At 44.9% G+C, this 22,999-nt stretch overlaps 1 protein-coding gene across 1 annotated transcript in view; it reads right to left on the bottom strand.

Moving 5' to 3' along the window:
* SLC26A9 (solute carrier family 26 member 9) overlaps positions 1–22,071 on the bottom strand; it is a 52,902-nt gene extending 30,831 nt beyond the window's left edge. Inside the window, exons 1-10 of the mRNA XM_075615151.1 lie at positions 21,975–22,071; positions 6,857–7,057; positions 5,843–5,982; positions 5,640–5,750; positions 4,085–4,260; positions 2,847–3,011; positions 2,605–2,757; positions 2,012–2,094; positions 1,686–1,833; positions 21–134 (exon numbers count right to left, since the gene is read on the bottom strand). Coding sequence (XP_075471266.1) covers positions 21–134; positions 1,686–1,833; positions 2,012–2,094; positions 2,605–2,757; positions 2,847–3,011; positions 4,085–4,260; positions 5,640–5,750; positions 5,843–5,982; positions 6,857–6,981 — 1,215 coding nt within the window. The 5' untranslated portion in view covers positions 6,982–7,057; positions 21,975–22,071. The remainder of the gene's footprint in view (positions 1–20; positions 135–1,685; positions 1,834–2,011; positions 2,095–2,604; positions 2,758–2,846; positions 3,012–4,084; positions 4,261–5,639; positions 5,751–5,842; positions 5,983–6,856; positions 7,058–21,974) is intronic.
* Between the last annotated feature and the right edge of the window lie 928 nt (positions 22,072–22,999).

A 22,999-nucleotide genomic window follows, 5' to 3' on the forward strand; every position in this document is an offset into this window, starting at 1 on the left:
GGAGGGGCATCCTGTCTTACCTGGGATTTGCCTCCTGCCCCATCCACCGCCAGCGTGACAGACAACGCGCAGCAAATCACATGGATAAAAAAGAACGAGCCAAAGAAATTACTGCAGCCGAGGGCCAGCATTTCCTGCGGGGGAGAGGATTATTTGGGATTTGGCACCAAACACGTTACAGTCTAAGCATGCAGACCACCGGAGGATGCTGACACTACGTCGTAATAAAAGCACTATGGAGATATATAAAAGTCAGAAGAACCTACATCTCTCCAGAGGCAACACAACTACAGAGATTCTTAAGTTAAACCCTTTGAGTGCCGGAAGAGCACTCACGATCACGTGACTGCTTCGCTGAAGCGATCACATGATCACTCTGTCACTGATGATGAAACGGAAGAGGAGCTGTCCTCTTCTTCCATTCCTGTTCCTGTGGGATCCTTCTGTGGAGCACGGAATGCTATTGCCCCTACAAAAACGAGCCATCCGATTATGACGGAGCTACAGATGTAGTAAGACTTACTGTTTACGGTGTCGTAGACCAACATGATGAAATCCACGGCACCAAAAACAGTAAGGTTTGCGGCCCGGGAGGGTTACCGCTGCAGTGGTCCATGCTTCTGAATGGGACCTGCAGCATTCAGCCTTTACGTGATGGGCCATCAAGAAACCGATACTAACCTTATGGATCAGCAAGCAGCTGTCTCCATCTTCGTGTGCTGTCCGCACCAACTCTGAAGGTATGAAGCAGTGTCTGGTCTGTCTCAACCCCCTGGATGACGTAGATGCCTGAATATGGGTCTCTACATCATGAGGAGATACTATAGGACCATATGCTGTCACCTCCATCATCAAGGAGGCTGACAGGACATTTAACACTGTCCAGCCTCCTTGATGATGTAGATGACCGAATATGGTCCTATAGTATCCCCTCATGATGTAGAGACCCATATTCGGGCATCTATGTCTTCCAGGAGTTTGGGACAGACCAGACACTGCTTCTTACCTTCAGAGTTGCAGGGGACGGAGACAGAGACAGCTGCTCAGCTCATCCACAAGGTTAGTATCAGTTTCTTGATGGCCCAACAGGATTAACATTGTATGATCCCATTCAGAAGCATGGAATCTGAAAAGTTGAACCTCCTGGACTACTTATTGTTTTTGGTGCCGGGATCGCGAGCTTCTGTTGTGTGGTCCATGGGCTGCATGCGATCGCGACATCAAAAATAGTCTTCCTACATCTGTACTACATTGTGGGACCCTTGGAGTGCCAGACCGCATCACGTAGTAGCTATGTCCTTGGGTACCCAAAGGGTCAAGGCACCAGTCCAACTTAGTAGAGATATAATTTCACCAAAGTGCCACCAGAGCACTGGCACTACCACGTCATGTGATCACTCCTGGAGCGATGCCAGGGCGCAGCTGGTGCCTGGATGCCGGAAACATGTGGACTGGGCTCCACTTCTGTTTGGGTCAGGATGGGTGCCCCATCAGAGCAGTCAGCCCGATCTGCCCCAAGAAAACTAGCAAGTGCCCATGACGGACCTGGTACGTCAGTAGGGCACTGCAATGGTTAAATGTCAATGTGGAAGGGTACGTGGCCCTTTATATACTGTCATTGTGCTAAATTCTGGCGAAAAAGAGAGGACCGATGTGTTCAGACTGGGAGTGAGGGGAGGTCTCACCTGGTTTGGGTCAATGTCATACCCATGTTTGGCTCCCAGCGTCCTGCCCATGGCTAGGTTAATTACATAGCCAACGATAGCCAGAGAGAAAGCAGTACCAACCATATCACCCCACTGACTTACAGTGGGTAATGTGGGGGCCGGGAACCTGTGAAGGAGGATACAGGAGGTGACACCACTGCATACCCAATTATACGCCACCCTCTGCTAGACAGGCCTTTAGGAAGCATTAAAGACATGGAGCTATGAAGGGATAAAATCTACCATCCATTAATACTTTACTTCATATTTTAATGTCTCCTGAAAGATCATTGGAAGGCACTTACCCCAGGGGAATCTGCCCTACTATATTCATGTGATACTTTTCAGGAAGGTTTAGGAAGCCAGAAATAGCTGTAGCGATTATAACCTGAAAGAAGAAGGTAGGGATATACATAAGATGCAGTGTCTGCGGTCACAAAGAGGACCCGTGGCAGAGCCAGAATGTGATCGTGATCACCAAAAGGGCCAGTGGCAGAGCCAGAGTAATGCTTACACAGCACAGCAACTGTTTCTATACTGAATCAAGTTGGGTTTTTGTTGCAGGAATTTGCAAGGCAAAATAAGATAGAGGAGGAAGGAAGGAAGAAATGGTTAAAGAGAGCAAAACAGCACAGGGTGTATTAAAGAAAACGAATCCCATTGAAAGCAGTTAGAGTCTTTCCTTTGATAAATCTGATTTTGCTCCAGTTTTGCAGCCGGAAGACTTTTGTAAATAATCCCCAAAAAGAGAGGGAAATAAAAAAAGAATGAGAGAGAAAGAGAGAGAGAGAGAGAGAGGGAAATAAAAAAAGAATGAGAGAGAAAGAGAGAGAGAGAGAGAGAGAGAGAGAGAGAGAGAGAGATACATAGAAGGAAACAAAGATGGAAGCTAACGTACAATGATGATCTCCATGGGGATAGGAAAGCGAATCTTGTGCATATATTTGAGGTTCAGCTCCTTGACGATGATGAGTAGCACCGTGGTGACCAGAGCGAAGATCAGAGATGCCACATTGGTATGTGGGAGGTTCTTACAGATGTCTATGAAGGTCTGGAAGGGAAAACAAAATATGGCACATGGACAGGAGGAGCATCCACTTTTTTCCCCAGCTGCCGCAGGCTGGTATCACATATACTCACATAAATGATGGCCAGGGGGCCGCTGTAAGGTGGGACTCTGAGGCCAAAGATGTACTTGAGCACAGAGATGAGGATCTGCAGGCCAGCGGCTGTCATGAAACCTCGGATGAAGGACTCAGACAGGTAAATGGCAACAAAGCCAAACTGCACGAAGCTCAGGGCAATCTGAGAGGGAGAGGTGATGGGCAGAGTGAGGGAAGAGGGGCAGAAAAGGAGAGAGGCAGGAGAGAGAGAGAGAGAGAGAGAGAGAGAGAGAGAGAGAGAGAGAGAGAGAGAGAGAGAGAGAGAGAGAGAGAGGTAAAATGAGAAACAGTAAAGGGAAAAGATGAATGTGACAGGACAGGTGTGTGAGAGAGAGTGAGGGAACTCACTAGTGAGAGTCATACAGTTACTTATATTACCATCACATCCCTTAGATTGTAAAACTTTTCTACCACATCCTGCTGCTCTTATCCCTATATTGTATCTGCCCCCCCCCCCCTGTATTTACCCAGTCTGTGTCCTGACTCTGAGCTCATGGCCGCCGTTACCAGGGCTGGTGTAAGGATATACGGCCCTGGCCGGCCTTGCTCCCCCTCCCAACCAATTCACTTTCGGAATTCTTTATTCTAACTGACAAATTACAATATTATACCTAATAGATTTTTTCTAACATTCATACACTCCCCCCCCCCACCCTCTTCCTGACACACTTTCTCCCCCTCTCCCTACCCGCACTGACACTTTCTCCCCCCATTGGCTCTCTCCCCCACTGACACGCTTTCTCCCTCCACTGACTCTCTCCCCTCATTGACTCTCTCCCCCAACTGACACTGACACTCTCTCTCCCCCCACTGACACTGACACTCTTTCTCCCCCTCCCACTGAGACTTTCTCTCCCCACACTGACACTTTCTCTCTGCCCCCCACTGCACTCTCCCCCCCCCCACCACCACTGACACTCAATCCTCCCTCCCCAGTCCAGGCTTCTGTCTGCTCTTCTTGGCCGCGCCCCCAGGCTCCTGACACCTCCTCTTAATTGGCTACATTATCCAATCGAAACCAATTAGAATAGAAGACACTGCCCAGCCCCCTAGGAACATCCCTGCTTGGGTATTCCTGCCTGGTTAAGAAACTGCATTTGGCAAACTAAGGGGCGGCTGCCCCCTAAAACTCTTCCACCCTAGGTGGCCGCCTAGTTTGCTTAATAGTTAAACCGGCCTGGCCGTGGCACAATAATGACATTGCTGACCCCTGACCTGTATGATAGCTGTCAGACACGCCAGTGTGGCCGAGATTTGCATCCGTGCCGCATTCATTGCCTCTGTGTCCGTGATGTTCCTATTCGTGGTCTCGTTCACATGCTGGAAGTTGGACTCCGGAGCCATCTGCAGGGCCACATTCCCAACTATGATGCTGATGACTGCAAATGTCCCTTTAAAGAGAGGAGCATGATGGGAGGATGGAAAGTGGCAGCTGCCACTGCCTTTAGTGTGTAACATCATGCATAGTCTTGTAACATCATGCATTGTCCAACAGGTGAGAGGATGAGAGTCCCTCCACCCGGCATCTCCTAAAATATACTAGCCTATTGATGTTAGGCTCTTTCATGCAGCTGGTTGTGACAGATCCAATGCGATCATTCTTCCTCTAACTATAGAGGTAAATAAGAATTTTAATAAGTTCGTGTTAGGACCTGCAATATTTGGTCATGCCTTGAAGTGGCTTGCAGGCTTAAAATGCTTTCGCCAAAGGGTTTAACTAAATTACCCTTTTATCAAGAGATATATAGGTACAGCAAGGCCCCGCTTCTCGGCGACCCGCTTTTCGGCGCTCAGCTGATACGGCGGTATCGAGAATGGGGCCGCCATGTCTGCGCATGCGCAGAACAGGGAAGTCAGAGGTCACGCATACATGGAACGGGTGGTTTCCGAGGGTGCGCATGTGCAGAACAAAGGTTGCGTGCGCCGAACGGAGGTAGCGCATGCACAGAAATGGGGAATTGCCGGTTTGCGCATGCACACACGCCGAAAATCGCCGGTTCCTCTTTCCGGCAATTTTCGCTTTGCGGCGGGTCCTTAGAACGGAAGCCGCCGCTTGCCCGGGGCCCTCCTGTATTTCATTGTATATTTTTGTCATATTGGATGTAGCTTTGGGCTTCTTTTTTGTTGTTGTATACATTTAGCCATGCCCAGTAGCACTCCAATTGACACTTATATACATATATATATATTATGTGGTAATTGTTGGGGTTTCTTAGAGCTTTCTGGGTATCTGTGTGTTTATTTTCAATCTCCTGAGACCTACAGTCCTAGAGTTGACAGACTTTAAGCCCTATGGGGCTTATTCTATATCCACCGAAGCGGCCGTTTAGATTGAATTCCCCATTGATTTTATTGGGGAATTTCGGCTAAGAAGGTCTCAGACTGACAGCTTTGGTGTGTACAGAATAAACCACATATATAAAGCTACTGAGAAGTCCAGATGCAATGCAAAAAAATCTAAAATATAAGAACTCTATTGATAAAGAATCTTACATTTGACAAGCACCAAATAATTAGTCAGAAGAATTGAGACAGACTGGGTGGTGTTAGGAAAGGGACAGAAGTGACAGTGACACCCAGTTTAATTCACCCCATTCTAATATGAGCACTGTTTACTCTCTCCTGATTACCACCACCTACATTGCAAACTGATGGACTCATTTCATCCTGAAATGTAGGATGAACACAACAATTGTGTAGCACATAAAGGAGTCTACATCAATTTGCTCACACTGGTGGACAGCAGAGTCCTGGGAGTGTGTCTCCTTACCTGGTACCATCTGTGGAATTCCTCCCAAGAAGAAATACACCACAAGTGGGAAGAATGAGGAGTAAAGGCCATTCACTGGGGGGAGGTTCGCAAGAAGGGCGAAGGCCATACCTGTGACAAGAAATAAAAAAATATCAACCCGTCTCTCTACTACTCACTCAATCTCTTTTTTTCTCTGATTCAGTGACAGAACTACCTCTCACCTTGGGGCACTTGGATGGTGCCAGCACTGACCCCCCCAAGGACATCGGGCAGGGCATACTCCTTGAGTTTATACTTGGGCAGCCAGGTGAGGATGGGAAAGAGCCCGAAGATGAAAGCCTTGAGCTTGGATGGGGAGCAACTGAAAAAAAGAAACACTTGAAATGACGGACCTGAAACAGTGGGACAGTCCAAGTGATGGATGGAACCATTGGGACACATGGACACAACAGAACAGTTCTAGTGGCATATAAGAGGAATGGAAGAACAAACAAAATAACTTTCCTGATAACCCCTGGATAATACAGGGATAAGTCTCTCGTCTGCCAAATCAAGACAAAGTTGGAATTAAAAAAATCAAAACTTCCCATGAGAGGCAATAGGATTTTATTGCTTTAATATATTTAGTGCAGTTTTTATTTGCTCCAGTTTTGTAACCAGGATACTTTGACACATAATCCCCAATATAACACTTGTCATGATACATAGACACAATCTGGTCCGCCATCAATGGGGGAGCGCCGGGACAGTTGGCCAAGGAGGGCCTGACTACCGGTCCCTTTCTTCCCACATCCCTCAGCTCCTGCTAACCAAGCCGGGACCCAGGTGCAGACTTCTGACCTGGGCCCTTGTAATGCTGCTGGCGGACCTGTACCAATGGAACAATGACACTGACACAAGGAACAAATAAGGAGTTAAAATGACACTGTAGCCGTGGCAATAACATGGAATGAAATGATAATTTCTAAAGATATTCAGACACTTTTAATGACAGATATACTCTAGACGTTTTAGTGGCACAGGGACTCAGTGGGACAGTTCAGATGATACAAAGACACAACTGGACAGTTGTAATGATACGAAGATACAATGGAATTGTTCTAGTGATATTAAGTTCCAATGGAAGATCTCTAGCAATACAGTGAGATAGTAGAACACTCCTAATAATGATCCTAAACCCCCCATTTCAATTTCTTCTTCTGCATATGGGCACAGTTAGCCAAGTGGGTATTTACCTGAACAGCTTCCTGGCTTTTCCCCCAACGGGGTAACTGCGGCTCTTCTTCTCATATTCCTCGTTGAAGAGTTCAAGCGAATACGTGGAGCGATCTACTATATACCGAGGTCGGGGCTGACTCATGTCTGGGTGCAGCTTGGTTGGTATGGGGTGAGTGAGCCCAGTGACAGCTGCTCCTTCACCTTTAAGATCTGATTACCTGGAGAGAATTAGGAAATTCTGTAGACTCATTATTGCCATCAAATAACATTATATATACCTAAAGAATAATGGAGTTATGGAACCAGCATTTAATTATAAGGACTGGTCAAATAACATACAGGTCAATATTTACTCTTATACGTCACCTTCCAGCTCCAAAAGACACCTTATGGTCTATTAAATTATTGTTATTATTAGAAAACGATCTACGTACTAAGACAACAGACTGTAACGGTCCATCCCATCAACTGTTTTCACCCACATGGATGGTCAAAAGAATCATAACTGTATCTACAGGATTTTGTACACTCTATCCTAAAGATGATACCATGTCAGGTTGAGTTCAGACTTAAATATAAAGTTGTATATGCTTTATATAGGCTTACTTTTATTACAAATGCCTACATCAGGGGTGGCCAACTCCTTTCAACATGGGCCAGGTATTAGGGATATCCCTGCTTCAGCACAGGTGGCTCAATCAGTTACTGCATCAGCACAGGTGGCTCAATCAGTCGCTGATGAAGCAACAGTAATAGTGAAATGCGTAGGGTTCAAAGATCACCATTCCCCACACAACTCAACTCACTCTGTACATGAGTGTATACCACCTTTCTGGATCTCACTCTCCGTGGATTTTCGGTGCGCCGGAACCGGCTTCCCAATCATCCGGACAAGATTTCGGACAAGGAAGCAGTGAGTCAGTGAGACGTCGGTAGGATGGGAAAAAGATACCGGAATCTCTTCGGCCTCAGCGGAGGACATCCGCACGTGCCAGCTGGTCTGGGACGCGGTTTAACATCTAGGACCTCAGCTGTTTCAGCCTTCAAGAAGAGACAACTGCTTCCGAACAGATATTGATCTTAAGGCGCATGTCCTACCTACGTCCTGGAAGTAGGATTCCAATTTTTGTTGCCACGTTTGCGGATTGGACCGCCATCTGAAGTGTATTTTTTCATGTGTTTTGTTTTTAATTGTTTTAATAATTGTACATTTTTCACTCTATTTCCCTGAGTACACCTACCTCTGAGGCACTGTATATTTTCTAGTATGCGTAGTACCATTTATGCACAAGGTTATATGAATTTTTGATACCACGCAGTATTATGCTATGTTTTCTATGTTTTTCTCATTCCATGTGCTGTGACCATCATCCGTTCACTATTCTATATTGGAGTGGCCAGAATTAATATATCCGGGACGCTATACGGCTGTATTGGCAACTTGTTTGTTTCAAATCCGGAAGTGGACTGTTACATTATATTCGCGAGGTGCTGCGGCAGTTACATTTGTTACACAGCCATCACGATACACTGTGTCAATGTATTTTTAGTGTTTATTTATCACTTGATCACGTTTATTATTTAGTAGCGCAGCACATCTTCCCGTTTCACATTTCATTCAGTCCCTGCTTCAGCACAGGTGGCTCAATCAGTCCCTGCTTCAGCACAGGTGGCTCAATCAGTGGCTCAGTTTTCAACTGTTTTCAACTGAGCCACTGATTGAGCCACCTGTGCTGAAGCAGGGATATCCTTAAAACCCGACGTGTTGGTGGCCCGTGAGGACTGGAGTTGGCCACCCCTGACCTAAGTGGACAGCAACAAAGTTCTGGTGCATAACGTGACCATCCATGACACAGTAGTCTTTGTTTATAGGCAACTACGCTTTTCTTATATCCGTTGAGTGTCCTCTGCCTTGTGTGCATATATATGTATGTATGTATATTATTAAAAAATTATTATATATATATATATATAATGATTTTTTAATGGGGTTATTGGATCCCTGCGCTCAGTGGGTTATGGTAGTTACACTGGGAACCTGAGCTGCTGCTCCCTGCAGAATCCCAGGGTGCCCCTGGGCACACCCTCAGCAAACAGGCTTGAGGAAGCATCAGGACTTTTATTCCCTGCTGTGTCTCAGATTGCACCATATCCTGTGCGGATGTCCGTGCGGAGCGTGGTAGGGACATAAATAAGGGACGGTGTTTGCTTGGGTTTTTTTTTGTTTTTGTGGCGTGGGTACTGTGCGTGTCTGTGTGTGTGGGATTACGAGCGTGTGTTTATATACATAGGTGTGTTCAGAGCAATATTAAGACGCATTTCGGAGCCCTGGTTCGTTAATACTGGAATATAGTTGCTCTAACTGGAATGAGGGGAAGAATAGGGTGCAGTGACAGAGCTGTGGGGGGAATAATCAGCCCCTCTGACAGCGAAGGGGTTAAAAAAAAGGCAGTGGGACTGAGCTAGAGAGAAATTATACAGTATTTAGACTTAAAAAAACAGGAACGTTACAATCAATTCCCTGATTTCTTGAACAAGAAAGTGGAGCTGTAAGTCTGCTGATGAAAAAAGAGTGGGATTTTGGGGTTGTAAATCCTAAATTAGTGATAGTCCAGGGGTCGACAAAAATATAAAATACTTAGGAGCCTGGCAGAAATGTTAGGAGCCAGCGTTTTGGTAAGTGGGAGGGGGCTTTGTGTGTCAGTGTGTGTGTCAGTGTAAATCTGTGACACACTGACACACACACACTGTCACACGCCTCCTCCCTGCCACACGGTCTGAATAGAGAGCACGGGTGGGCAGAGTCCTGGAGCGCAGAACACTTGGCGCTTCGCCCAGGTGCAGGGGTTACATTTTCACTACTCGGCAACCAGGTGCCTGGGACATTCGCATGCCGGCTCTGTACCCCCTAGTACACCGGCGCGCAACTCCAGTCTTCAAGGGCCGCCGTCAGGTCAGGTTTGCAGGATATCCTTGCTTCAGCACAGGTGATAGTGTTAGGCTGCGCTTATAGTGCCGGTGACGCGACGTCGCGGCAAAACAAATGTATTGATGCCATTGCGTGCGCTTATAGTAAGCGTGACGCGACGGGAGCGACGCTGGTAGCGCGAATTTCTGAAGCCGGTCAAATTTGATTTTCAATCAAAGACCTGATCGCTCGCGACGTCGCCGGAAAGCGAATTACAACTTTCGCTAGCAGCGACAGCGATGGGTGACATCATCTGTCGCGTCGCCGTTGTGCGCACTATAAGCGCGGCCTTAGACTGAGCCACTGATTGAGCCACCTGTGCTGAAGCAGGAATATCCTTAAACCTGACCCGTTCATGGCCCTTGCGGACTGGAGTTGCCCACCCCTGCTCTAATACCAACACAGATTGACCACTGGCAATTTCATATTGTGGACAGAGGTTGCAACAGGGCAGTGCCAGAGATGGGCAGGGTCAGTGTAGATATGATGTATCATACAAGATGCAGATTCCCTGGCTTTTTATGTTGTGTTGTGTTATATTATAGTAACATTAGGAATTGGGCTCACCCTAGAACTTTACCTCTCTCCAAACCCCCCCCCCTCCTGTTCCTTTCAAACAAAGCACCATTGTCCTTCCACACACATTGTGCCAAGCTCTGGAACAGGCTCAGTGCCAGCTCCTTATCACAGCCCCATCACCGACTATCCCTTCAAACAAGAAATGATCATCTTGTGGCACCCGCTCTCCTTTTATCCGTCTGCTCTGTGACAGCGTTGTGTCTCTCTCAGTTTTCTGCACCCTGCGTACAGAGGTAGATATGAGCACCAGAAATAACAGCTCTGCTTCAGGCTGGCACAGGAGAAGTATGCCAAAAACACAGCAATGGGGAGAGCCAGCAACATGTGGCTTCTATAGGGAGAGGCATTAGCAACAGAGAGAGGTGGTGATGCCACGTTACACATCATTGGTGAAACCTCACTGAGAGTACAGTGTTCGGTTCTGGAGACCAAGGACGTAAATAAATTGGAGATTGTGCAATGAAGAGCTACTAAAATGGTGAACAACAGGGGGGCTCAACTCCAGTCCTCAAGACCCCCCAACAGGTTAGGCTTTTAGGACATCCCAGCTTCTGCACAAGTGGCTCAATCAGTGGTTCAGTCTTCGACTGAGCCACCTGTGCTAAACTGGGATATCCTTAAAACCTGACCTGTTGGGGGGGTCTTGGAGTTGAGCACCACTGGTCTACAACCCAATGCTTATCAGGTAAGACTAAATGACCTTAATATATACAGCTTAAAGGACAGAAGGCATAGCAGGGAGATGACATTTTCTTTATCTTTTCTATGTTAAAAAGTACAAATAATTTGAAATTAAAAGAATCCAAAGAGATTTATATATTGATATGCAACATACAGAAAATAGTAAAGAAAAATGGTTATGAAGATAATTGTTTTTACTAAGATAGATATTGTTCCTTTATCAAAATTGCACATGTAAGTAAGATGTTAATTTAATTAAGTAAAAATAATAAAAAAAATATTGAAATAAATAAAAAGAAAATTTCAGATATATACGGGATTTCAACTAGGTACAGGAGGGGGGCATATTTTAGACAAAGAGAAGTGTTAGAGCAAGAGCTCATTCTCTGAAGCAGGACAGTGGGAGGCTGGGGGGACATGTGACAAAGTACTTCTTCGTGGAATGGGTAGTAGATCAATAGAAAAAGCCTCCCAACAGAAATGGTCTAATATAGAAAGGGAATTTAAAAAATGTTTGGGAGAGACACAAGGCTATCCTAAATATCTAAGAAAGCCAAGGATCAAATCGTGTCTAAGATTGAACAGCAGATGGGAGAATAGGCTGATTGAGGGGGCAGCCAGGTGGTTCTTGCTGTCAAATTGTATGTTTCTATGCAGGGACACTGCGGATTCTGACAGATGTGAGTGATGATGGCATGTACCCCCTTGATGAAGGAGTTAATGACACCCACAACATTACTTTGGCTTAAACCATTGCGTGGGGTGTTCTATACATAGCAGGACAAGGGAATCCTTGCCCCCAAGAGCTTACAATCGAACTATTAGTGCATGAATCTGCCCAGGCACCTTGGCTTTGTGCAGCAGCGTGTGAGCTGGGTATAGCAGGAGCTCCGAGGTTCACATATTATAGGGGGATGTATCAAATTCGGCATCTCACTCCATCATCTAATTCCCATCTTATAAGGGTCAGATAACTGAGCCGGGTGTGAGGTGGTGTAAAACCTGTCTGGTTAACAATCTGAGTCAGAAGCAAGATACCTAATTAACAAGCTGCTTATAATTATTGCAGCCACGGAAAAAAAGAGCATTAAAAGAAAAGTGTGTTCTTCAAAGCCAACTTTTATTTAAATAAAGGTCGGATGGGTTATTCGTCAAGCTTTGTTACTGGTTATTACCACAACAGAACAGGGGTGATAACTCCCAATCAAGTAAACAGCAGTTAACACCCATTTGTGTGTGTTAACCCGCAACGGACCACAGCAAATCTGCCCCTACTGTATGTCTCTTTCTCGCCATCTCTCTCCGTTTTAATCTCCCTCAATTTCCCTCTCTTTTTCTCTCTCTCCATCTCCATCTCTCTCCCTCTCTTCATTTTTAAATCTCCCTCTCCCTCTCCCTCTCCCTCTCCCTCTCCCTCTCCCTCTCCCTCTCCCTCTCCCTCTCCCTCTCCCTCTCCCTCTCCCTCTCCCTCTCCCTCTCCCTCTCCCTCTCTCTCTCTCTCTCTCTCTCTCTCTCTCTCTCTCTCATCACCATATCTCTATTCCTCCATCTCCATCTCTCTGTCTCCATCTTTATCTCTCCCTCTACATATAACCCTTTCCCTCTATGTATGTTATCTTTGCTTATCTCTCTGTCCTTTGTGCATTCCCTCACTCTGTGGCTCTACAACCAATGTAGCCAATGAACAGAACATTGATGCACTCAAAGAGTTGGGCTATCACTTCCTCAGTGTGCCTTTTTGCCTCATTATGACTTCTCACCCACTAGCCCAGCTCATGGCCTCATTCTAAAGCCTACTGTACCTGCACACCCAGCAGAGCTCGTGCCCTCTGTCTCATTGGGTAATGCTGTCCTGCGCAGAAAGGGAAATAATATAAATAAACACTCTGAGCAAACAGGGATAAAAGGCAGCAAATTAAATTCCAAGTTAGGCAAACAGGTGAAGTCATCGTACAAAGCGCAGATAATAAGGGCAAAAACACCGACTCTTATGGGAGGTTTGTTCTAGACTGTGCAAGACGCAAGTCATTGTATACAGCAACACGAGACAGAAAGTGTGATCTGTGCACGTCTATCTATTATCTATCTGTCTATCCATATATCTATTTATCTGTCTATAGTTTAGCTCTGTCTATCCACATATCTATCTGTGTATCTATCTATTATCTATCTATCTATCTATCTATCTATTTTTGTCTATCTACATATCTATCTGTGTATCTATCTATCTACTGTATCTATCTGTGTATCTATCTATCTATCTACTGTATCTATCTGTGTATCTATCTATCTACTATATCTATCTATCTACTGTATCTATCTAGCTATCTATCTACTGTATCTATCTAGCTATCTATCTACTGTATCTATCTACTGTATCTGTCTACTGTATCTATCTATCTATCTATCTATCTATCTATCTATCTATCTATCTATCTATCTATCTATCTTTGTGTATCTTTATATCAGTGTATCTTTATATCAGTGTATCTAGCTACTGCATCAGTATGTCAGTCTGTCAGCCTATCGTTTATGTATCTATCTATCTATCTATCTATCTATCTATCTATCTATCTATCTATCTATCTATCTATCTATCTATCCACAGTTTCTGTCTGTCTGTCTGTCTGTCTATTTATCTATCCATATATATCTGTGTATCTGGCTATTATCTATCTGACTATCTATCACCTATCTACCTGTCTGTGTGTCTTCTATCTATCATCTATAACAGGCCTCATCAAGCAGTTCTCCAAAGGGGTCGGATCAGAAAACATTTAGAAGTTGAAGGGCCACCAGCTCATTGTAAAGTCATGTTAGATGTATTTAAAGTCTAAATACAATTTATTATATCTCAACATTTTGCAAGCGTTATACCACATACATTTATATTTAACTTAAGCGAGTTTCAGTGTAAAAAAAACTGCACTTCAGCTGCCTACGCAGCAAGCATGAAATTAGCAGGAGCAGAGAGTCTAAGGGCCACATCAAGGCCGCCATCAAGAGCCCTGATCTATCTATCTATCTATCTATCTATCTATCTATCTGTCTGTCTGTCTGTCTGTCTGTCTGTCTGTCTGTCTGTCTGTCTGTCTGTCTGTCCATCCACACGTCTGTCTGGGTATCTATCTATCTACCTATCTACTTATATCTATTTGTCAGGTATCTATGTATGCTATACACTGCCGATCTTCCAGTACCAAATGGGTTAAAGTGACATCATTAAGCAGACCCAGATCAGCACAGAGGGTCGCTTTCAGAAGGATTTGCCCTATCAGACGCACCAGGTTGCAGATTTACACTTGTTCTGACAAGTTATCCAGACCTCATCCTGTTGAGGATTATCTCACTGCACCACGTCACAGCTCCACACCGTGCAATAATCTGACGTAGACTTCCCTAATCCCAAAACAACCCCAAACCGGAGGCAACCAGGGCTTCTTAACCTCTCCAGTGCCGGAGGTGAATGCTAAGCATTGTGTCGTGGTGAAGGGGTTAAGGATGACTTGCAGGAAATATATATATATATATATATATATATATATATATATATATATATATATACACACACACACAATGCAAGAAATGGGGTGTTCAACTAATAATTAATGGTTAGACACAATGCAAGAACAGTAGCACTCCTTAAAATGAAGAAAAGTAAATAATGCGTTTGCACGTACATTGGCTAAGCCATACATCACCCAAACCAGAAGTCTGAAGAAATGAAACAGCACATGGATTCAGTGAATATGAAGAGATATATTATAGTCCAAGCAGAGCCCATGTTTGGGTCTTATCACACAGGACCTTCCTCAGGTTCTCTCTTCATTGTCTAAAGTCACAGAAAAAGTGCGACTGTCGGAAATCTTTTGCACTTGTGTATGCTAGAGAAGTGTAGCCACTGCTATGCACGCTAAAGCCGCGCTTATAGTGCGCATGATGGCGACGGCGTTGGATGACGTCACCCATCGCCGCTAGCGAAAGTTGTAATTCGCTTCCTGGCGACTTTGCGGGCGACCAGGTCTTTGATTGGTTCAGAGGCTGTCACATGTGGCGACAGCCTCTGAAAAAAAATTAAATTTGCCGGCTTCAAAAATTCGCGCCACCAGCGTCGCTCCCGTCGCTCCGTTACATCGTGCTTACTATAAGCGCACGCGACGGCGCCAATACATTTGTTTTGCCGTGATGTCGCGTCGCCGGCACTATAAGTCCAGCCTAAGGAGCATCACTGCCTTCCAATGAGGGACACTCACTCATAGTGAGCACGACAAAATTGAGAATATTTATTTATCCCTCCTCAAAAATTCTCAGCCTGTTGGTGACGTATTCTAAATATACTAACCGGAAAATTCTAGCCCTAAACTATGTCAGAACCAGAGTGGATTTGACAGGATTAACATGGACAAGTGAACACTAGTAGGGAGCCCCCGCTACTGCTATAAATTGTGTGTGAGCGGTGCTGTTGAGTATACAGCGATGTGGACACAGAAGAGAAAGTGACCACATTCCATCAGCGCGTGAGCCAGAGTGCTTCATTTGGGTCACTTTCTCTTCTGTGTGCACATTGACATGGACAAGCACAGTGTTACTTAGTAAGAAATGTATCTGCAGTGGCCAAGTAGGTGGAACTGCCACTTCAATGTCTTATCTCACCCTGTTTTTTTGCTACCTAAGTCAGTGGTAACTCGTGGTTTCCCCGCACACACAGACCCCATCGCCGGCCGCGTACATACACAGGGTGGAAGGTGCAGACATTGAGAGAAGTAAACACTGATCAAGCAGTCCTATCTTGAGCTCTAAAAGCGGAGTTATACAACCCACAGGGCATGTAGAATAATCAGTGCAATCATCTCTTTGTAAACTGAGTACATATTTTTGCACCAGCAGAATCAGATAAGGAGCTCACTTAGCGTGACCATTACTGTAACAATGTGTGAGGCTGCCTACCAATGAGTGAGAGCTCCTTCTAGTAAGTGACACTGCCTTCTAGCGAGTGACACTGCCTTTCAATGAGTGACACTCTTCCAATGAGGGAGATTGCTATCCAGTGAGCGATACTGCCTTCCAGTACGTGAGACTACCTTTCAATGAGTGAGACTGCCTTCCAGTACGTGAGACTACCTTTCAATGAGTGAGACTGCCTTCCAGTACGTGAGACTACCTTTCAATGAGTGAGACTGCATTCCAGTACGTGAGACTACCTTTCAATGAGTGAGACTGCCTTCCAGTACGTGAGACTACCTTTCAATGAGTGAGACTGACTTCCAGTACGTGAGACTACCTTTCAATGAGTGAGACTGCCTTCCAGTACGTGAGACTACCTTTCAATGAGTGAGACTGCCTTCCAGTACGTAAGACTACCTTTCAATGAGTGATACTGCCTTCCAGTACGTGAGACTACCTTTCAATGAGTGAGACTGCCTTCTAGTGAGGAAGACTGCCTTTCAATGATTGACACTGCATTAAGACTGCCTTTCAATGACTTAGACTGCCTTCCAATGAATGAGACTCACTCCTAATGAGTTAGACTGCCCTCCAATGAATAATACTTACTACAAATAAGAAAGATTGCTTTATAAGGCCGTGCTTATAGTGCCGAAAACAAAAGCTTTGCCGCTGCCGCGTGCGCTTATAGTGTGCGCGACGACGACAAATCAACGGAGCAAAAACTGGTAGCCGGCAAAATTAGATTTTTCAAGGGCTGTCGCGTCACGTGACGGCCCTTGAACCAATCAAATTGCCGGAATTACGCGACGCCACCGCCCGGCGAAATATAACTTTCGCCGGTGGCGACGGCAACGGGTGACAACACCCGTTGTGTCGCCGTCGCCATCAACGGCACTATAGGCACGGCCTAAGGAGTGACAATTTCTTCAAAGTTCAGGTCTCCTCTAAGACAGAGATACAAAGTGCAGCTCTACTCACACGTTCATAATGCAATTCTCCATTTAAAGTGACAGCCAAGAACAGAGGAAAGACAAAGTTTCAGGTCCCATTTGGACATTTCATTAGCTTTCCTTCCCCTGATGAAAGGTCCACATGGGCCTGAAACATTGTTATTCCACTGTTCTTGGCTGTCACATTAAATGCAGAACTTCATTATGAACTTCTGAGTAGACCTCTACTTGGTATCTCTGTCTTTGAGGAGACCTGTACTTTGACAAAATGGTCTGTCTGTGTTGTGTTGGCTTCACAAGTAGGTTTCTCCTCACCTGAGGCTGTTTCCCCGCACTTTGGAATTGTACTTTATAATGAGTGAAACATTCTCCAAATAAGAGAGTCTCCCTTCCAATGAGTGAAGCTGTCTGCAAATGAGTGAGACTATCTTCAGTTGAGTATTACTGCATTGCAGAGACAAAATGACTTACAGAACATCTATAGACCTAGCGACAACCAATATAACATACATATAAATATACTGTATTCAACTGTAGGTTATATGATTTGACACCCTCTTCACATGAGTTTGTGCACTGGGTACTTAATTTGCCTTTGAAAGTAATGGCTCCTTTCCCAACCTTTCAATTTGGGGCACTTCCCTGTCCTTCCTTTCCCCAGGGAGTGGCTCCTATTTCTGGATAACTGAAACATTTCCCAATATAACACAAGTGCCTCTTCTCACCAACTCTTTGTGATATTAACTCCTCACGTGCACTGTGCAGTTCCAGATAAAGTTGGATCGTCTTAGGTATTAAAGGCTGCTTCTCTTGCAATGAGACTTTATAACTACTTTGCGATCTGAAAATGGTTTTGCAAAGACAGGTCTCCTACTATAGCAACAGTTTTTGAAAAGACCCAGATACAGAAAAGTGGAGGATAAAATGCAACCAAGTAATTAGAAGTGTGCTATAATGGCCAGGTTCTGCAATTTCTTCAGAGAAACAGACACTAAAGGATTATTATAGAGGAAGTAAAAGGGGTTTGCAGGGAGAGGGATGCGGAGAAGTGTAGGACAGTGACAATCCGAAAATAGCTCTGTCTAAACTTCTGGGACATTACACTCTAACATATATCAACCCTCTGTTACGTGTTCAGGCACTGAAGGGGGTGATTAGCCCCCACAAGCTCCATCCCTAATGTATACAGTATCTGAGTCATAAAGTCTCACAATTGCATAGTTTAGGAGTTGTTAACTATCCTATTAGGTCATGTCTTGAGTGTACAGTAGATCTAGGATATAAACAGATTACAACGTAACCAGAACCTGAATTAACAACACTCAGAGACTTACTGCAGTCAGTTACTGTGAGATGGTACAGATAAGCACGATCACTACTTTATCATTTACAAACTTTTCATTTTTCACTTGAATAAAAATGTATTTGCATTAAAAATTACCCCTCCCTTTAAGTAGAAGTACAGTATAAAGTAATCCATTTTTAAAAGGGTCCAAATACTACTTCCATACAAGTTTGAAAAAAACCTTCCTTAGCAATGGGCTCACAGTAATATTCTTCAAGTGTACTGAAATCTGTGAGGTGTGCAAAGCTCTGTACACGTGAAGAAGAGACCTGTGAGGTTTGGAAAGCTCTGTACAAATGAAGAATAGAATTGACGTTTGGAAAGTTCTATACACATCAAGAAGAGACCTGCAAGGTTTGAAAATCTCTGTACACAATTGAAGAATAGAAATCTGAGGTTGGGAAAGCTTAGTATACGTAAAGGGGAGACCTGTGAGATTTGGAAATCTCAGTACAAATAAAGAAGTGACCTGTGAGGTTTGGAAATCTCTATATTTGAAGAAGAGACATGTGAGGTTTGGAAAGCTCTGAATATGTAAAGAAGAGACCTGCAAGGTGTGGGAAGCTCTGTACACGTGAAGAAGATACCTGTGAGGTTTGAAAAGTCCTGTACACATGAAGAAGAGAAGTGAAGTTTGGAAATCTCTTTAAATATCATGAAGAGACCTGTGAGGTTTGGAAATCTCTGTACATATGAAGAAGAGACCTGTGAGGTTTGGAAATCTCTGTACATATGAAGAAGAGACGTGAGGTTTGGAAAGATCTGTGAACATGAAGAAGAGACCTGCAATGTTTGGAAATCTTTTACATGTGAAGAAGAGACCTGTGAGGTTTGGAAAGGCCCCGTACAGATAAATATCGAGGACAAAAAGGAGACAGCACCATGCCGCGTATGTGTGAGAGTTTAAACTTCCAACTTTATTACGATGTAACGGCAAATTAGCAAAAGGTGACTGGGGCACATTGAGCAGCAAAACGTTGCAGGCCCCCCTGGCAGGGAAGGGGTTAACATCTTTAGTGCTGATGCACCGCGATCCCCCCTAACTATGACAAGTTTAACCTTTCAAGCTTCAAGGTCAACAGAACCAGGTACGTTATACCCTCACAGCGCAGTGCGCGGGTGGCTCCCACGTGCCAGTCAGTGCAGTTTGCGTGGGCTCGGAGACACTCACGTAGACCCTGCGTTCTCTGCTCCCTGTATACTTGTGCAATGACCTCATCATGTCCCCTGGCTAGGTAAGCAAAGGGTTAATGCCACCGCTCCCTATCACATCTGTCCTATCAGTTTTTTCCACAGTAATGTGAGTGTTCTGCTCTTTGATAAGATTCTGTCCTGTATAGAAGTCACTTTCACAGTCCTTCCGGGGAAAGACTTTGTGCTAACTGTGTGTTAACCCACTCACCGCTGATCTCTGTGTTAGGACGAGTGGGGGTCTCTGTAGAGAGATGAGAGGTATGGGTCCCTGATCTCTGTGTGTTATGTGAGATGTAAGTGGCCCTCATATCTGTGTATTAGGAGGAGGTTAGAGGCATGTGTCCCTTATGTCTGTATATTAGCAGAGGGGGGTAAGAGGTATGTGCCTCTGATTACTGTGTATTAGAAGGATGTGAGAGATATGTGGCCCTCATATCTGTGTATTAGGAGGAGATGAGAGGTATGTGTCCCTGATGTCTCTATATTAGCATAGGAGGTGAGAGGTATGTGTCCCTGGTGTCTGTATATTAGCAGAGGGGGTGAGAGGTACTGTATGTGTCCTGATGTGTGTGGATTAGGAGAGGGTGAGAGGTATGTGTCCTTTGTATTAGGAGGAGGTGAAAGGTACATATCCTGTGTATTAGGAGGGGGTGAGATGTACGTGTCCTATGTATTAGGAGGGAGCATGCAGTGCAACATGTTCTTGGCTCATCTACCAGCCAAAGGGTTACAGCAGCAACTTTGGCCAGTATGAAGTTTACGCTGGGTTGGAGATTTAATCATCTAAGCCAGTTCTGAATTTAGATCCCTTTATCCCAGTGTGAAATAACAGCATTTGCTGAATCCTTTAATCTGGATCCAGGTGGTCCAATAAATGAATGTTCTCAAGAGCTAACAATCTAATTTTTATTCTAAGGGGCACAACACAGCAGTCTGTCACTCCATAGCTGTAGGCATCTCCTGTCTCTGTCCATTATGCACTTATACCCACCGTGCCTGTCCCTGTGTCTGGCAGCATCTCCTAGAATTGTCCCTCTAATTCTTACTGTGTCCCCTTCCGTGTCACTCCTCTCTGGCCACCCCTCTGTAAAAATCCCTCAATTTGAAGTCGCTAGCCACCACATTTTAGGGGACATCTATTCCAACGAACTCCCCCAAGAAACTCCCAATTTAGCCCAGCATATCTTAACCCTTTCACTGCCAGGGTTGAAGCTTGTAATACAATGATATATATACACACACCTGCAGGGTAGTGTATCCTAACACAAGCATTATACACCCCAAGGCAAGTTCTGCATTTGGGATACACAAAGAGAAAATAAGTACATGATTCCATGAAATCCCAAGGCTCAACAAAGTATCCGGCCGCTCCTCCTTCTCTTACCGTGCACCCCAAAACTGGAACAACCTACCGGAGACTCTCACAGCCACCACCAGTTTAAGTTCTTTCAAATCTAAGGCTGTCTCACACTTTAATCTGGTCTGTAACTGTTTCATACGCTCATAATATATATTTTCTCTAACTGTGCACGCAATGTCTTGTATATAATGTATACCCTGATCACTTATGTAACTGTATTTGTAACCATGTATTATTTGTCTTAAACTCTATGCCCAGGACATACTTGAAAACGAGAGGTAACTCTCAATGTATTACTTCCTGGTAAAACATTTTTATAAATAAATAAAATAAATAAATGAAATGGTCTTTTTTTTGTATAACTGGACGGCAATAATGTAGTCAAATAAATGGCGACGCAGCGTAAACACAACGCAAAGTATCTGGGATTTGTTTCTGACATTACCAAATTGGTGGCAGGAAGTCGGTCTTCAACCACTCCCCTGCGTAAGGGAGAAGCAGCGCTCGGCGGCACGGGGCGCACTGGGAACGAAGGGGTTAATTGTCACGCCGCAGACACATACGCAGAAGTTGGGGGTCGCGGCTGCCGGTAGCACAGCCAAGGGGCGGACATTATGGGATATCAGTAGGCTGCCCCGGTAAACATTTTGGACCTGATATTACAGCTAATGCATTGAAAATATTACAGTGACATTTTCAAATATGACCGTTCCTGACGCCGTCATTGTATACGGAATCGGAAAAAAGTTAAAAATTACGTTGTTTGATGAAATACGCATATATTAATGAACAGGTTGATAAACTAACCGGTTCAAATAAATAAGGGCTCCTTTTCGGGGATAAAATGCTGAAAAATCCTAATATATGGTAATAGAGCCACTGTCCTGGACTAGGCAGGACAATCACGGTTTGCACAACTTTGCACAAAAAAAAGGACAAACAGGACAGGAGGAACAGCAGAAAAGCTTGGCCAAATATCCCCCAGCAGGATTCAGGTTTAAAGACCCCCTACTCTGTCGCCAGTATGCTTTTGGCTCTATAAACAGGTCGAACCCTGCCAAATAGGAGTATTGTTATCACAGCGCAATAAGGCACCTGGCTAGGCTCTTACCTGGCAGCCTGGTGTCCGAGGCGTGATCTCCCTAGCAGCTCTGTAGGTGCGTGGCGAGAGGAGATTTAAGTGGAAGTACTTGAGAAAGTGGAGAAAAAAAATCAAATAAAAGTGCAAATGATTCCTATTCACATCTCAAAGTGACTCATATATAAACAGTGGCAGCTAGGGGGGGGGGGGAGAGAGGCCACCGATTGGCTGACTGTGTGATTATGAATGGTATAGCAGGTCTCAATCCAGGAGATAGGAGAGGCTGATAAGAGGGGAGGGGGGGGTGTTAAAGAGAAGTTGGAGGGGAGAACAGCCCTTTTTTTGTTCCCCCCCCCCCAACTCACCTCCTCCCCACCCACCCCCCTCTCTTTGCTTCCTTTTCTACCTTGATCTGATTCTGATATTTCCTAAATACGCCCCCCTGGGACAATAGAGCACATTGAGAAAGCCAAAGGTTTCCCAAGGCTTGAACTCCAGGCAAGAGCTGCTTGTATTGCTTCATTTCTTCCATGGTGGGGGGGAGAGGGTTAGGGATTGGGATCAAGGCGTAGAGGGGTGCTGTCAACTCTCTCTCCCCCCCCCCCCCCCCACCCCCATCTCTCCCCAAGCTGTGGACACACTTGAGTTTCCTCTTCTATAGCATCCTACAGAGGTCATTGTGACAGTTTGTGAGGGGACCCCACAGAAAGCTCCCTGGCCATGGTGCGAGGAGCCGTTCCCAGTGAGGACACCCAGTAGGGGCATTGTGCAGTGAAGCGAAGTGGTTGACACTCTGTCCTTTGAAGGGGGTTGACCTTAGTTCAGATTGTAAGCTCTTCGGGGCAGGGATTTCCTTTCCTATTGTCTGATTTTGCTGCACTTATTATATTATTATTTTATTATAATTCCCTGTGCTGTCTGCTTTGTGAAGCGCTGAGTACACTTTTGGCGCTATGTAAATAAAGACATACATACATACATAAATACATACATGCTGGTCAGTCTTCCCAGATCAATCAGGGAGAATCTATTGCGGGCGAGATAGGGCTAAATCC

The sequence above is a fragment of the Ascaphus truei genome, chromosome 9, assembly GCF_040206685.1.
Source record: "Ascaphus truei isolate aAscTru1 chromosome 9, aAscTru1.hap1, whole genome shotgun sequence".
Lineage (NCBI taxonomy): Eukaryota > Metazoa > Chordata > Amphibia > Anura > Ascaphidae > Ascaphus > Ascaphus truei.